The sequence below is a fragment of the Equus caballus genome, chromosome 7 (assembly GCF_041296265.1).
Source record: "Equus caballus isolate H_3958 breed thoroughbred chromosome 7, TB-T2T, whole genome shotgun sequence".
Lineage (NCBI taxonomy): Eukaryota > Metazoa > Chordata > Mammalia > Perissodactyla > Equidae > Equus > Equus caballus.
In genome coordinates, this window is record NC_091690.1 from 39,151,362 (window position 1) to 39,167,312 (window position 15,951).

General features: G+C 44.4%; 1 protein-coding gene across 8 annotated transcripts in view; it reads left to right on the forward strand.

The window, feature by feature from the left end:
* APLP2 (amyloid beta precursor like protein 2) overlaps positions 1-15,951 on the forward strand; it is a 74,282-nt gene that overhangs the window by 33,193 nt on the left and 25,138 nt on the right. For 4 of the 8 annotated variants that reach the window (XM_070272971.1, XM_070272969.1, XM_070272972.1 and 1 more), the window contains exons 2-4: positions 5,024-5,197; positions 5,950-6,073; positions 15,737-15,849. In XM_070272971.1, coding sequence (XP_070129072.1) covers positions 5,024-5,197; positions 5,950-6,073; positions 15,737-15,849 — 411 coding nt within the window. The remainder of the gene's footprint in view (positions 1-5,023; positions 5,198-5,949; positions 6,074-15,736; positions 15,850-15,951) is intronic. The other 4 variants (XM_070272975.1, XM_070272973.1, XM_070272974.1 and 1 more) reach the window with 1 other exon arrangement.

Below are 15,951 nucleotides of genomic sequence, written 5' to 3' on the forward strand. Positions count from 1 at the left end.
GGTGCTGGGCTTTGCTGGCCTGCAGCCTCATTCAGGGAGGGAGCTTTGTCCCCGAGCCTTGTTGCTTATGCATCAGGAGTTTTAGGAAAGAGTTCTGACTGTTGTAGGGTGAACCAAGGTCCAAAGTTAGGGTTGTACGTGTCATTTATTGGGATACCTAAAACTGGGGAGTGCCATATTTATGTTGTACAAAAGTGAAAAGTAAGGTTGAGAGAGAGAGTTGAAGTAGTTTCCATGAGGTCACACAGCTAGTCAGTGAGGGGCACATCCCTCAAGAAAGCAGATTTAGAGAAATATCTTATGTAGTGCTCTTTTGATCACCGCAGGGCCTCAGTTGACTGCAGATTCATCTTGACCTCACTTCCTTGCCGCCCGGGAGCTGGTTCCAGAGGCAGGAAGCCAGTAACTGTGGAGATTTTCCTTTAAGTGGAGGGGCGGTGTTAAATTGTTCGTGTAAACCTTTGTTGCCTGAACTCACACGAAGTGAGTGTGGGGTAGGACGCAGCCTGCTCTAGGCGTGTCCCGTGCTTGGGGGGAGCAGGCAGGTGCGGTCTTTTTAGCCCATTTCATGCCGTCCTGGATTTGGGGGAGGACTGGTCACGTGGTGGACTTCACGCATTCTTCCCTGTGCCCATGGTTTAAGCTTCACTTCTGTACGCTGATGAAGATAGTCTAAACGTCCACACTCCAGGCCCCCTTTGACAGTAACAGAAGTGGATTTGCTTTTGTGTTTGGCTCTGGGCAGAACTGGAATAGTCTCCCCTTGGAGAGGGGTCAAATTGAGTATATGTACACAGAGCTTTGCTACATTAGGACGTGTGCCGTGTGTTCAGAATCAGTAGGCGGTTTTTCAGGTATTGGGCCTGCTCTGCTATACTTGCTAGTTGCCGTGCTGGAACGTCTGTCTTCTCTTTTTGACAGATTGAAACCATGTGATTACAGTTGAAAGTCAGGCAGGTAATGAACAGGATTAAAAAAAAACAAAACTGCTTTATTTTGGATTAATTTTATAGTTGACAAAAAGTTGCAAAAATACTACAGAGAGTTCCCCTCTAGCTTTAGCCTGCTTTCCTTAATGTTAACATCCAACATAACCGGAGTGCAGTTATCAAGAATGGGAGATTAACACTGGTACAGCGCTGTTGACTGATTTACAGACCTTGTTCAAATAATTGCCCCAGTTTCCCCGCTAACCTCCTTCTCCTGGCACACTCGGCAACAGGACAACACCCTCCTCTTTAGAAGGTGCTCCCCCCACCACGGCGCTTCAGCAGACCTGGAGCCGGCTTGGACAGGGGCCCAGATTAGGCCGGGGCCCACCTCGCGAGGAGGGGAGTCTGGGGGCGGGGGTTGGGTGGGCCGGCCTGCCTGCCTTGCGCTGGGCGTGGCTTCATGAAGGGAGGCCGGCCCAGGTGGGCCCAGGGGTTGCATCTCTTGAGGTGATGATTAAAGACCCTGATTTAAGTTACGTTCAGATTTAGGTTTATTTATCTGTTGCTTTAAGCCATTTCGGATTTTCAACCCAGCTACTAGAAGCACTTTTTACCAAGTTGAATTTCTGTCTTTGGATAGCTAAACTCTTTTCCCCCAGCCAAATTAATAAAATGGACTTTCTTATTAAGAATGAATTATTCAGTACAGTGGAAGCGCTGGGCAGTTGATGGTTTGTTTTCAAAGCCTCAGAAGTGCAGCCACGACCAGAGGTCACCAGGACAGGCCTCAGGGCCAGAGCCCGGGGCATTGACTTTCTCGTAGAGGATTCCAGGTGCACAGGCCGCCAGCAGTGCTGACTGGGCAGTGGAGTCCCATTTGTAACATGTTAGGTTAGGAAACAGACTGATTTACGCGTTGATGTAATGGATCAAGGCACAGTGTGTGCTTAAGAAAACGGAGAGCGCGTTAAATCAGAGCACTTTCACAGTAACAAAGTACAAACGTTACAGAAAAGACAGTCCTCTTATGGTCTGGGTAAGGTTGGGGTATGTCTACTTGCTTCCTAGACGTGGTCCACAGAGGCTTTTTATGTTTCAGATGACACCTTCTTGAGAGTCTCTTAGGACCACAAGGATGAATGTTTCTGAGCTCGGCAGTGAATCGCTGCAGCATCTTAGCGGTCTGGAACGACTCCAGTCCCTCCTTTTTCTCGGTGTAACTGATGTGAGGAGCCACCGCTGCCTCGCTGCCTCTTCTGTTGCTTTAACCCCCAGTATTTAGCTTCTCTTTAGGGAAGGCACTGCAGACCGACTCAGCACAGAGATCAAGTGCACTTACTCTGATGCACTGACCTCAGTGGTTGACCCATAAACTGAGCGTTTATACAGTTGGAACTCTTGCGGTCTCTTAGCCAGCAACCATAATGAGGAACGTGTGGAACGTAATCTTTGGTGCTGATAAATGGCTGCCGGCCCAGCTTTGACCACTCCACGGCTGTGGCTTGGGTGAGCTCACATAGCTGGTTGACACTGTTTCTTGCTTGTATTCATTTTTGGAATTTAGGAGGTAATGGTCCCCCCCTACACACACTTCTGAAAGATTAGATACCACACCCCAAATCCTCTTTGTTTAATAGGAGCCTTCAATGTTAAAATACACAAGGCCGTAGAGAGATTTTAGGAAATGCCGCTCGGCGTGTTTCAGCTTTGCTGTGGCAGCTCATTTATAGCCAATTTGGGAAACACGTTCCTGCTCATTGATTGGCTTTCTTGCTTACATTTCGTCATGTCTTCCTGGCTCTCCTTCATTTATTTCTGTCTGCGCACGTGAAGTAGGAAGGAACGGACCTGGGGAGAGCACTGGTTTCTGTCCACAGAAGCGTCTCTGCGGTTGTCTTTGTCTCTGTGTGTACCCCTTTCTCCACACACCGTCTTCCTCCATGTCAGCATCCCGGTTTACAGCCATAATCCTTAGGGATGGCTCCCAAAAGAGAGGTGGCCATAGAAGAGGCGTTTGGGGACATCTGGAACTCAGTGTGAGAATTAAGCTCACTTTTCTTGTGCATCCTAAAACTTTTTAATGATTTATTTGAATTAAACATCGTTAGAGTGTTACCTACAAATAAGTTGTCTTCCTTTCCGCAGATATCTGTAAATGTTTTTTTTCTTTCTTTGGAGGGACAGGACTTCACTAGTCTTTGGCTTTGCCTGCAGTTACACTTAGGGCATAGGATCTGCCTTCGACTCTAGGAAATGATTATTCATCACAGTAGGGCTACAGTCAATTCTAGTTAATAAAGTTGCTAATTGTTCTCCTCATTGGATTTATTTGAGGTTTTTTTCAACCCCGATTGATCTTGGCAACATTTTAGTTCCAAGTCAGCTTTCTCCCAGCTATCCCACTAGTGTCACTGCTTCTTTCTCTTGTACTGCTAGAAAACAGGCTAATGTCAATGAGCTCCAAAGCAAAGTGTGGTAGGACGGTAAATTTGTCCTGGAAAACGATCGTAATGTGTTTCAAAATCAAAGTAGCCTCCTGATTGGAAGACCATTCGTGTCTGTGTAGTCCGTCAGCACAGATAAATGAGAGTTGCCTAGAAAGCACACGTTTCCGTGTATTTTAAAAAATCAAATGTACGTTTTCTTTTTAATAGGAAAGCCGTTTTATGTTAATGCTTTTTAAAAAGAACAACATAGTGGACCATACAATCTAAACCTGCCTCCCACATTTTAACATTTAAAAAGCCGTTTAATTTTTATCTTGGAAGAACTTTTACATTAAGAGAAACCACAAAACTCTGTTGTGGATGTAACCATCAGTATTGGTCTATATCTAGATGCCAGGATGCCTCTATTTTTCTAGTGCATGAGACTTTGCAAGAGCCTTACTGTCGTAATGCCTAAGTGTTATTTTTCACCTATAATTTGTGAGCTGTTAATGGCTGTGATGTTTTCACAACTATGAAATAGTTGATTATTTTTACTTAACGCAAGATAAAATTGTTCATGAAATCCCTTTTGGTGTTCAGTTTCCGTGAGTGTCACCATCCTTCACTGAGTAACGCACGCCAGACTTGGCGTGGTTCCCCCCCCCGCAGCTGGTTTGTTACTCACTCTTACCCGTTTGGCTGCCTGTTACCTCTTGCCTCTGTTCACCAGCACACTGCCGTGGCCCTGGCTCCCATTAGGGCACCCTTGAACTCTGTGCCCCTGGCTTCCTGAGTCGTTGCCCTGCATGCTCTCTGTCTGTTTTCAGTCCCTTTTCACCCTGCCACAGAGAAAACGTCAGAGCTGCATTTGGAAAATATTAACTTGACGCTTAAAACCGCTCAGCACTTCCAGCGATAAAGACTGAAGTCTTTCCTTGGTCTGCACACTGTCTAGTCTTGTCCCCGCTTGCCTCTCCTCCCTGCTCTTACCTCTCTCCACTCAGTCTGCATTCTCTCCACATGTGCTGGTCAAAGCTCTGCTCAACTGCCACTGTCTTCAGGCAGCTTCCCTGGTCACCTCCCTACACAAGCCTAAGTCAGAGTCCCCTTTTATGTGCTTCTTCAGCACTGTGTGCATTTCCTTCCTAGGACAGCTGGCAGTGTGATCACACTTTTTTCATGTGTTCACTCCTTCACTAGACCAGAAGCCCCAAGAGAGCGGTGGCCATAACTTTTTGCTCACCCTTGTGTGTCAGCATTGAGCATGTTGCTTTACAAAGTAGCTGCTCAATAGAATTTTTTTACGTGAGTGATTTGAATAAAATTACTGGAACATTAGCGATTCTATACTTTTGTCATTTGATATATCAAGGAGTGGAAAGTAGATTTGCTTGTGTTAGAGCAGACTGCAGTTGGATCAGAAGTGTCCAGATGGGGGAGTGGGGGTTAGATTTCTCATCTGCCTTTCACTTTGATCATGTATATCCAAAGGTCATTTTTTCTTCTGGCCTAGCTCTTGGGAAAAGGATTTGTTTTTGAAGATAAAATAGTAAAATAATGACGATTTTAAAAAGAACAGTTCTCCTATCACAAACCAATGAATGACTATGCCTTTCTGCCAACCCTTTTGGAGTAAACCTGGAATTTTTTCCCCTTTGGTAGGCTCTTGCAGCCAATGCTGGAACAGGGTTTGCTGTCGCTGAGCCTCAAATTGCAATGTTTTGTGGGAAGTTAAATATGCATGTGAACATTCAGACTGGGAAATGGGAACCGGACCCAACAGGCACTAAGAGCTGCTTTGGAACAAAAGAAGAAGTTCTTCAGTACTGTCAGGAGGTAAGAGTGTTGCCAGAAAGTTAAACTGCTTTGTTTCTAGGTCGAGTTTGAACGTATTTACCTTAGAAGTAGATATTCTATCATTCTTCTCTTTTGACCTAAGACCAAGTTGCTCATGGCGGGAGCAGCAGGCCCTTCATCCCTAAGTGTGTGAAAGAATCAAGATTCTAAAAGACTTCAGCTCTGTGTGCCGCAAGCTCCTGGTTCTGGTGTTTTCCACTTGCTGATAGAAGGCCACTAGTATTGTAAATGACCATCTCAGGTCTGATGCAGCTCATTTTTTGGGTCAAAACTTGACCTAGAAAAGGATATGAGATGTTTTAACTTCTTACCAAGACTAGCTCTTGGGCCGGGATTCACGGATTATTCTATAATTTGATTAACAGACCTCTTCAAGGTTTTAGTTCATGGATTCAGCTGCTTACACGCACCCTACTAGTGGACTTAATACCTAATAGATTTGTTTTGGGCTGAAAGCTTGCTGCTTTTCTATGTCCTTAAATAAAGATTCCTTTATTAAGAGAATGCATTAGATGTGGTCAGAAATCTACCTGTCAAAGGAAAACTAATAGTTACAGTATCTTTTTACTTGATGCATTTAGTTGGAACCAGGGGCAGCAAAGTGGAATTTTCGGTTTCTTTAGGGTAATGGTGAAGCTGAGCACAATAGACACTCGTCCTGACTTGCCAGCGAGCGTCCGTTTATTATGGACAGGGTCAGTTTACTGTGTGCGTTTTCTCTTCCCGTGCAGATGTACCCCGAGCTCCAGATCACAAATGTGATGGAGGCAAACCAGCCAGTCAGTGTGGACAATTGGTGCCGGAGGGACAGAAAGCAGTGCAGGAGTCACATTGTGATCCCGTTCAAGTGTCTTGGTGAGTGTCCTGTGGATGTTTTCTTGGCTGCTTCTCAGGAGGTGGAGTCCCTCGTGTTTTGGGTTAGTTTTCCCTTGGCTCGCAGTGAAGCGTCCCCGTCTCTTAAGCAGCTGAGGGCTGCAGGTGTTCCTTGGGGCCCTTCTCTCTTGAATGTTTGCTGCTTTCTTGGTGGTGGTAGGCTCGTCTTCGATGGTCACTGCCTCCACCCGGCCTTCTGTCTATTGAGGATGTGCCTTTCCCTGGCTCTGAGGAAGCGGCTGCCTTCAGAGCAGTCCAGCTTACCTCACGGTCAGAGTTTGCAATCACTGTTTTACAGGCATCGTCGTGAGTGGTGCTGAAGCTGCGGTCTCCTGCCCCCTTCCTTGACCCTGCACACGTTAGCAATGTACTGACATCCTGTATTGTTAGACCGGACTTGTGGGCGTTTTCAGGAGAAGAGTGACTCAGGGCTGTCTGTGGACAATCAGGGACACTAGGCCCAGGCCCTGTGCTACCTGCCATTCTGAAGATTGAGGGCAGGCCAGGGTGTTCATGACACTGTGTGGCTGGTGGTAACCGTCAGAGCTGACTTGAGTGAAACTATAACTGGGTGGTCACATAACATGTTACTGTTTTATTACCCAGAAACAGAGTTGTTGCTTCCAATGCTTATTTAGTTATGTATTCATCCTAACCACTCATTGCTGACACATCTGTAGTCACATATCTGTAGTCTGGGTGGTTCAGGAACAGATTTAGTCACAGAAGCTTAAAAGAGCAAAGCAGTTGATTTTAGATGATCCGTGATAGGATTAACAAAGGTAGAGTATTAACATAGGTATCTTGGGTAGTTCTGTAGATGTATGTAATTTTAGCCATTAACTTACTCCTCTCCCTCCCTTCATTAAATCTTTCCTAAAATTGCTTTTCTCATTCTCACATGTAGCAAAATAACAGGAAGAGTCAGCACCTGAAGAACAGTATATTTAAAATATGTAGCAGTTACTTTGTTTTAAAAGTATTCAGTAGGGGGAAGAAGGGATATTGCATCTGCTTAACACCATTTACTCGAGAATTGGGCATCATGCAGTAATGTGAGACTTGTGAAACATAATTATTTATTTATTTTTTTGCTGAGGAAGATTTGCCCTGAGCTAACTTCTGCTCCAATCTTCCTGTTTTTGTATGTGAGCCACTGCCACAGCATGGCCACTGACAGACGAGTGGTGTAGGTCTGTGTCCAGGAACTGAATCTGGGCCACCAAAGTGGAGCACGCCACACTTAACCATTAGGCCACCAGGGCTGGCCCTGAAAAATTTTGTGTGGTGTGGTTTAAGGATGTTCTTCCATTCCATTTAACTCTAAGAAATCTCTGGGTTTGACATTTCATTCATTGTCTGTAACATTCTCAAACTAAAAGAAACGAGAATATTCTTGAATATTCATAGATGATAGATCTTATTTGCAATCATTTCTCCTCTTTGAATTGTTCCCCCAAAGACTGTGCAGCCTGGTCCCCTCCTGTGTCACTTACTGGGTCCACCGTCCACCCAGACTCCAGGCGTGAGATCTGGGAGACCCTCATCTTGTCACATCTGGTCAGTTTGCAAGCCAGCCTGATCTTCACCCCTTAAAGATGGCGTGTCCATGGTTCCCAGGTCATGCGTGGAGGCATCCCAGGGCACTGCGCAGATGCAGGGCATCGTGGGATGTTTCTGATTTTCAAGGGAGACATCTGTTAGCTGTCCCGTGAACTACTAGCTGGAGATAGTCAGTTTCAACATCAGATCAGTTCATTCCCTTTGATGACCTCGTATCTTTGTGGAGCTGTATTTTAGTGGTTCCTGTGTTATAAAAGCTGGCATCACATTAGAATTGCATTAGAAGAGACGAGGATGATGGTGTTCAGTGATTGCAGTGTTGGAGGAGTTGTGCAGTGACCAGCAGGCACTGAGGTGTTAGGACACTAGTACTTATTAAGTTGTTGGCCCTAACTTCTGAACTTCTGCATGTTCTTTTGGCCTGGAGGTGCTATGAAAAAATTACTGTGACACTCAGGGTGCTGTGTCTTGAGAAAGTTTGGGAACATCGGGCTTATATCCTCCTCCTCCATCTGGTTTCACTGCTCTGCTTCAGCTCTTCATCATTTCCTGCTTGGACTGTGACAGCAGCATCTGTGCGAGTTGCTCCGTTCTGTTGTCTGGTCTATTGCCCTCAGCAATCTAGGATGAAGATGGAAATGTCTGTCCTGCGCATAAAACACTTTATGTAGTAGCTCTTCTCCACCGAAGTTTTAGTCTTCACTAAAAATGTTGAGTTAAGCTCCTTAGCACGGCTTGGAATCTCCATGTGGTGGCCCTTGCTCAGCCCTTCCCTGTTCTCTTCCACCCCCTGCCCTGTGCTTCGCCTTCGTCAGCACTGACGTGTCACGGCTCCTGCCCACATGCCACCCGCCTCGCTGGGTTGGGAATGACATAACTGACTTTGCTTGGGAAGTTCTCCCTTTGAGACTTAACTCAGGGGATGCCTTCTTTAAAGGAAGCTTTTCCTCCTGGTCTTATTTTCTATCAAGACATCCAGATTTCTGTAATACTCCTCGTTGTTGCCATTGCACCTCTCACACTGAACGCTGATGATCTGTCTGTGTATCTTTCTCCAGCTGCACCATAAACACCTGGAAAACAGGGACCCTGTTTTAGTCTTCTTTGTCCTCTCAGTACCATGACAGTGCCTAGAACATGCGATACATTCTTCTTGATAATTACGGGACAAGACTGCTACCATAGCTGATACACAACAAAAATTTTATTTTACTGCTTTATTTTCCAAGTGCCGTAGGTAGAATTTTTCAGTGTGTTACAGAACCAAACAATGAAATGATGTTGTCATTAATTGAATGCATAAAAGACAATTTGACCATAAACTGTTCAATACCTTCTTTGCATCATGGTCGCTGAAAAAAGCGTTATACAGTCCTCAGTGTTACTGAATTCCACCAGCATCCATTTGGACAACTTCTGAGCCAGGAAGTAGAGCTACCGTTGGTATTTTTAGATGAATTACAGTTGCCTGAGCCTAAGCTAGTGAGGGACCAGGTGACTGGAGTTTAAGGGAGGTAGTAGGGAAGAAAGACTGCCGGTTCTTCCTGGTCATCCATTGTTCAAGAAGCAGGAGGCTTTCATGTCTCCGTGTCTCCCCCGGCATGTAGAGCACCAGGTGCACCACCTTCCTTACACGGCCTTGGGGGATAGTCTTTAGGGTTGCCTTTGCCTTCTCAATTTAAAAGTTGTAACAGTTTAAAAATAATTTCAGGTTCATAGAATGGTTGCAAAATAGTGCAAAGAGCTCCTGTATACCCTTTCCTCAGATTTTCAGATTTTCCAACTGTTAAATTTGATTAATATGGTAAAATTAATTGTATTATTTACCCTCCCAACCACTGGGTTTTGTTTATTGAATTGTGTAAGTTGCAGACATGATTCCTTTTATTCCCCTCTCACTTCAGTGTATATTTTCTTAGAAAAAAAAAAAAAAGGACATTCTCCTATGTACAGTCATCAAAATCAGGAAATACGGACCCTATTCAAGCTTCACCTGTTGTTTAAATAACACCAGGATCTAATTCAAGATCACATACTGCATTTAGTTCTCTCTATAGTCTTTTTCATGACCTTGGTATTTTCAAAGAGTATAGGCCAGTTACTTTGTAGAATGCCTTGTAATTTGGGTTTGTCTTATGATCCTTTTGGTTTATGCCTTTTTGAGGGAACTATCACAGAAATGTTCTCTCTGTATCATGTTGGGAGTTGTATGACATCAGTTTCTTCCATTGATAACTTTTATCACCTGGCTAAGATGGTGTCTGCATTCATTCATTTATTTCATTATGGACTCATTGTCCCAAGCTGGCCAACAGGAACCCCTTCGTGTTGGTTCCTGTGTCCTTTAACCATGTCCCTATCATTCTTTGAAAATATCCTTAATTTCTGGCACAAAAAGATGCTCAGGCTCATCCTGTATTTTCCCTCCCCAACCTTTGGAGTCAGCCATTTCTCCAAGAAACTCTGGTTTCCTTTAGTGGGGAATAGTATTTAGAAACCAAGATCTGGGCATTTGGTGTGCTTGCTGCTAGTAGGATGTTACTGCTTCTAGGCCCACTCAGCAGACAGAGCTTAAGAAATATATGTATGTATACATATATGTGCACACATAAATCGATATTTCTGTGTACATTTGTGTATATTAAAAACAGTGAGCTCATAGTGATACCTCCTATTCCATTATCCTCAGTATGTTTACTTATTTGCTCAATATCCCCTGTAAATAATGTCTCTCTGCTTTTTTTTTTAATTTATTTTTTTGGTGAGAAAGATTGACCCTGAGCTAACTAATGTCTGTTGCCAATCTTCCTCTTTTTGCTTGAGGAAGATTGGCCCTGAGCTAACATCTGTTCCAGTTGTCTTCCATTTTGTAAGTGGGATGCCTGCCACAGCATGGCTTAATGAGCAGTGTGTAGATTCGTGCCCAGGATCTGAACCTCTGAGGCCCAGGCTGCCAAAGCGGAGCACGTGAACTTAACCACTAAGTCACTGGGCCCAGCCCCTCTCTGTGCTTCTTATAAACAGATTTTTTTTTTTTCCTTTTTCTCCCCAAAGCCCCCCGGTACGTAGTTGTGTGGGGTTTTTTTGTTTTTTGAGGAAGATTAGCCCTGAGCTAACATCTGCTGCCAATCCTCCTCTTTTTGCTGAGGAAGCCTGGCCCTGAGCTAACATCGTGCCCATCTTCCTCTACTTTATATGTGGGATGCCTACCACGGCATGGCGTGCCAAGCGGTGCCATGTCCACACCCGGGATCTGAACTGGCAAACCCCGGGCCCCCGAGATGCGGAATGTGCGAACTTAACCACCGGGCTGGCCCCATAGTTGTGTATTTTTAGTTGTGGATCCTTCTAGTTGTGGCATATGGGATGCTGCCCCAGCATAGCTTGATGAGCGGTGCCATGTCTTTGCCCAGGATCCGGACCCGTGAAACCCCAGGCCGCCGAGGCAGAGTATGTGAACTTAACCACTCGGCCACGGGGCCAGCCCCCTAAAAGCAGATCTTTTGAGAAATAATTCACATACTACAATGTATTTCAGCTATTTTAAAGTAAACAGTTTAATGGTTATTGTATATTCACTGAGTTATTAAACCATACACAATTCTATTTTTTTTTTTTGGTCAGAAGATTGGCCCTGAGCTAATATCTGTGCCAATCTTCCTCTATTTTCTATGTGGGATGCTCCCACAGTATGGCTTGATGAGCGGTGTGTAGGTCTGTGCCTGGGACACAAACTAGCAAACCCCGGGCCACCAGAGCAGAGCACGCAGACTTAACCACTATGCCACCGGGCCAGCCCTGTCTGCAATTCTTTTAACATACAAACTGTACTAAAAATTAATACAATAAAGAGTGTGAGTCCTGTACACATTTTATCCACTAGAAGTATCTACAGTAAACTCCTTTATACATGTGAAGATGCATCCCACGTGTTGGAGTAAGAGATGGTAGTGTATGGTTAGCTTCAGCTCTGGAACCCTCTTTAAGGTATGAGATAAACCCTATTAAGATATCTTCTTTAAGGATCATGAATGAATGCAGATACTGCTGCTTAGCAAATACAACACATAGGCAGGCAGGCAGGCAGGCCAGAAGGGTGAGGAGATGGGACCTGGGGGAAACAGGACCTGTCTGTATTGGTTGGGTGCCTCTACTCATGAGTCTGGATGTCCCGGGGGCACTATTTTTGTAGTTTTGCTAGGTTGAGGGGAAGGATATGTCTTGATTAGCACACGTGCAAACAGTTTGAGAATGAATGTAGGTTGCTGGCAGTGTTTGCATCAAGGCTGGAGTCGCACTGTCTGTAGACATCTGTGTTGACCTCGCTCAGCTCTGCCCTCTTTTGAGAACGTGCTTAACTACCCATCGGTGTGACTGTTAAACTGATGTTAGTATAGTTGGTGAGAAGTTACAATTCAATCTTCCCCCTCCCCAAAAGGAACCCATATCTTACGTTGTTACTAATTGCTTAAATAAATTTCATAAATAAATAAACAGAGTGATCTGAGTAGGACAGAGTGGTGAAGAAGAAGCAAAACCGCTGGTATTTGAGGGACGGGAGTTAGTCATCCCTGATGTTTACATGCAGACTGATTCCTGCGCCAAAAGCAGAGAGCTCCGTAAGCCCATGACTGTTTTTGGTCTACGTTATTTTTGGAAGGAGGTTTGGGCATGGAGTGTTACTGTGATGTGAAGGCTACCAGAGAAGGTTCTCGTTCTCAGAAGTGTTGAGGTGCAGTCTTCAGCAGCTGCAGGTTGGTGTCTTGGAGCAGCTCACTCGTCCATTGTAGGTGTACATTTGCAAGTTGCCTTCTATCTTTGAGTTCATGACAGCCCATCAACAGTTCACCACGTTCCCAGTGTGGACCCTTGTGCACGGTGTGTTTCTGCTCATGAGAATTATTCTGGGTCTTTAACTTCTCAGAGCCATATTTACCTCAAAGACATCTTCTAGGGACGGCTACCAGACTCACAACAACTTCCATTGACTCTCTTGGTTTAATCTTGTTACAGAAGGCTTTCTCCCACCTGGTTACAGCTTCCAAGAGTCCCATAAATGACATGGTCTTCCCGTTTGTAGCTGGAGAGTACTTGTGCAGGTTTATTTATACATGTGAGTGTTGGTATTGGGGGCTTCCCCAAGTGGATGAACAGCCCTTGTTATGTTGAAAGGAATTTCAGCAACTCTGAAAAAGCTCTAAAACCTGATGACTGTCATGGCCCCGCTGTGGGGAGGTGGTATGAAAGAAGAACAGAATCATAGTGAATGGGTAGAGGCTGGAGATCAATCATAAATGCGGTTAGATGAAATCCTGTAGGTTGGATTTTGCTGCATTGCCGTATTCATTATCAGCGTATTAAATTGAATAGCAGCAACAGTACAGCTTTCTGTTTGTCCAGTGACTTAGGAAATTGTGGCCGTTGCCTGTTGTACTCCAACTGATTAAAGTGAAGATTGTTACAATGGGATAAATTTTTAAAGTGAGGCTAAACCATTTTCAGTATTCTTCTATAAAACAGTAATACTGGTCTGCCTAAGTCAGTTTTTTTCCTAGAAGCTTCTGATAAATAATTGTAGCAAAAGCAAAAAGTGGGATGATGAGAACTGACGCTGGGATTGGGGGAGCATGGGGTGTGTTTATTGCTTTCGTTTAGTTGTTTAGTGATTTTTAAAATTATTAAACCATCATGGAAACTTTTCCATGTTAAATATAGACATAAACCATATTTCTTATGACCCTATAGTATTCTATCATAACAGGTACTATTATTTAACTAATTTCTTAATGACAGACATTTAGATTAGTTCTGGGTTTTTTGGTTTTTTTTTTTGATATTAACAAAATCCTGTTCTGATGTGGGGAGGCTGTGCTGACTGCCCCAGCTCGTAGAGTCAGGAGCACGTCTTCCCCCCTTGCAGTAGATCAGGGACTCCCCTTCGCCTGCCACTGGGGTAGTAGAAGGACTGACTGCTCCGTGCCCGGGGACTGAGTCTGAGGCCGAGGGGTCCTGAAGGACCAGGCCATGACGATGAAGCTGGGGAGTGGGTCCATGTGGACTGACCACTGGTTCAAAGCCCTAAGACCTTTCTCAGGCCAGATTCCTTTCTTATTTGTACTCTTTTTTTTTTTAACCTGGGAGGTGAGCCTGCCCGCTTCCTTTCCCCTGCCCCTGCTTACTGCTTCTGTCCCTGAGCTAACCACACATCTCTCCCTCTGTTGGTTTCTGCCCACTTAGACCATCTATGGAGGGCACTGGTGATGCATAAGAATCACTTGGGATGCTTGTTTAATGCAAATTACTGAGTTCCTCCTTGGACCTACCAAATCAGAATCTCTGGGTAATAATCCAGTGATATATATATATATACATCTTTAGCTTTTCTTTTTTTTTTTTGAAGATTTTATTTTTCCCTTTTCTCCCCAAAAGCTCCCTGGTACATAGTTGTACACTTCTAGTTATGGGCCCTTCCAGCTGTGGCATGTGGGATGCCACCTCAGCGTGGCCTGACGAGTGGTGCCTTGTCCGCGCCCAGGATCCGAACCTGTGAAACCCTGGGCTGCCAAAGCAGAGCAAGCAAACCTAACCACTCAGCCACGGGGCTGGCCCCCAGTTTGTAGCTTTTTATTATGGAAGTTACACACGTATCCAAACACAGAGAAAATAATACCATTAGCCCTCACGTACCATTGCCCAGCTATATAATGATCATCAATTCATGAGCCAATCTGTGTCATCTACCCAACCTGATCATGTAGCCCCACTCCCATCTACCCCTGATTATTTGGAAACAAATCCCAGATACTGTTTTTTTTCTATAAATACTTCACGTATTTCTACAAGATAAGGATTCTGTTTCTAAACAGCTATGTGTATTTTCCCCCCAGCTTTTTATTTTTGAAGTTTCAGGCCTAGAGAAACAAATGCCATGGCGAACGCCTCTGTCCCTGTTACCGAGGGTCTCCAGTTTTGCCTCGTCTATCCACCTCACTATGTGTGTGTGTGTCTTCCCTATTTTTTTTTGTTGTTAAACCATTTGGAAGTAAGTTGGGATATCGTGATAGTTCACCTCTAAATATTTCAGCTTTTCCTAAGAGTGAAGATATTGTCCTATATAACTATGATCCAGTAATCACATTTTGGACAGTTTCCCTAAATGTCCAAAAACTGTCCTTTATAGCTTCATTTTAAAAAGAATAATACATTATATTTGATCTAGAACAGTTCCTCAGTCTTTTTTTTTTTTTTCCAAATCTTTTACAACAATGGTAATTTTTAAGAGTCTAGGCTATTTGTTTAACAAAATATCCCTGAATTTGAGCTTGTCTTATGGTTTTATCATGATTAGATTCAGATGACATTATTTTGGCAGAAAGACTATGTAGGTGATGTGTTCTCCTTATGACATCACTTATGTCAGCTTGTCCATTGCTGGTGATGTTAAATGGTCACCTGGTTAAGGTACTATCCTCCAGAGTTTCCCATTGCAATGGCACCTGTTCCCCTTTGTACTTAACCCTCCGTTGGTGGATCTTACCTGAATCAGTTGTGACAGCGGTGGTTTGTCTTAGAGCTCAATGTCTTTAGGTACGCAAAGGGGTAAAGTAAGATTCATTGGTACGTTAGGAGAACACCTAGTCTTAGTTTCCTGAGCATTTTGTTGTTAGAACCGATGTGGGCAGAAATAGGGAAGGAAGAGGCTAGGAATATTGTGCATGTGAAACCAGAGGTGACGGAGGGGAGCTGTGTGTGCTCGAGGTCATGGAGGGGGAATCCGCTTCCAGTTCTCCGTCTTCTGTTGCTGCAGCCCTGCAGTGGCAGTGTCAGGGCTTGAGGTCGGCGAAGAGTGGGGAAGGTCCCAGGCATCACGGCTGAAACACAGTGCCGAGCTCTAGAGGCTGCTCGCCTGCAGCTGTAACGCCCAGTTGGCCCTTGAAGATGAGAGATGTACATCAGCTCATGTACATTAGAGCTGCTCCTGTCTACACCTCACTGTGTGACTGTCATAATAATCTGCAGCGAGCATCGTTCTTACCTTGAATCGTGATCAGATTTGCTTCTGACAAAGCCTCTCTTTTCCAGTGGGTGAATTTGTAAGTGATGTTCTGCTAGTTCCAGAAAAGTGCCAGTTTTTCCACAAAGAGCGGATGGAGGTGTGTGAGAATCACCAGCATTGGCACGCTGTAGTCAAAGAGGTAAAAGCATGCATGCAAAAAGTCAAGTGTTTTTTCTCTTAGAAGAGAAAATAGAATTTTTCTCCAAGGCTTACCATCATTTTAAATCAGTTTTCTGTATTT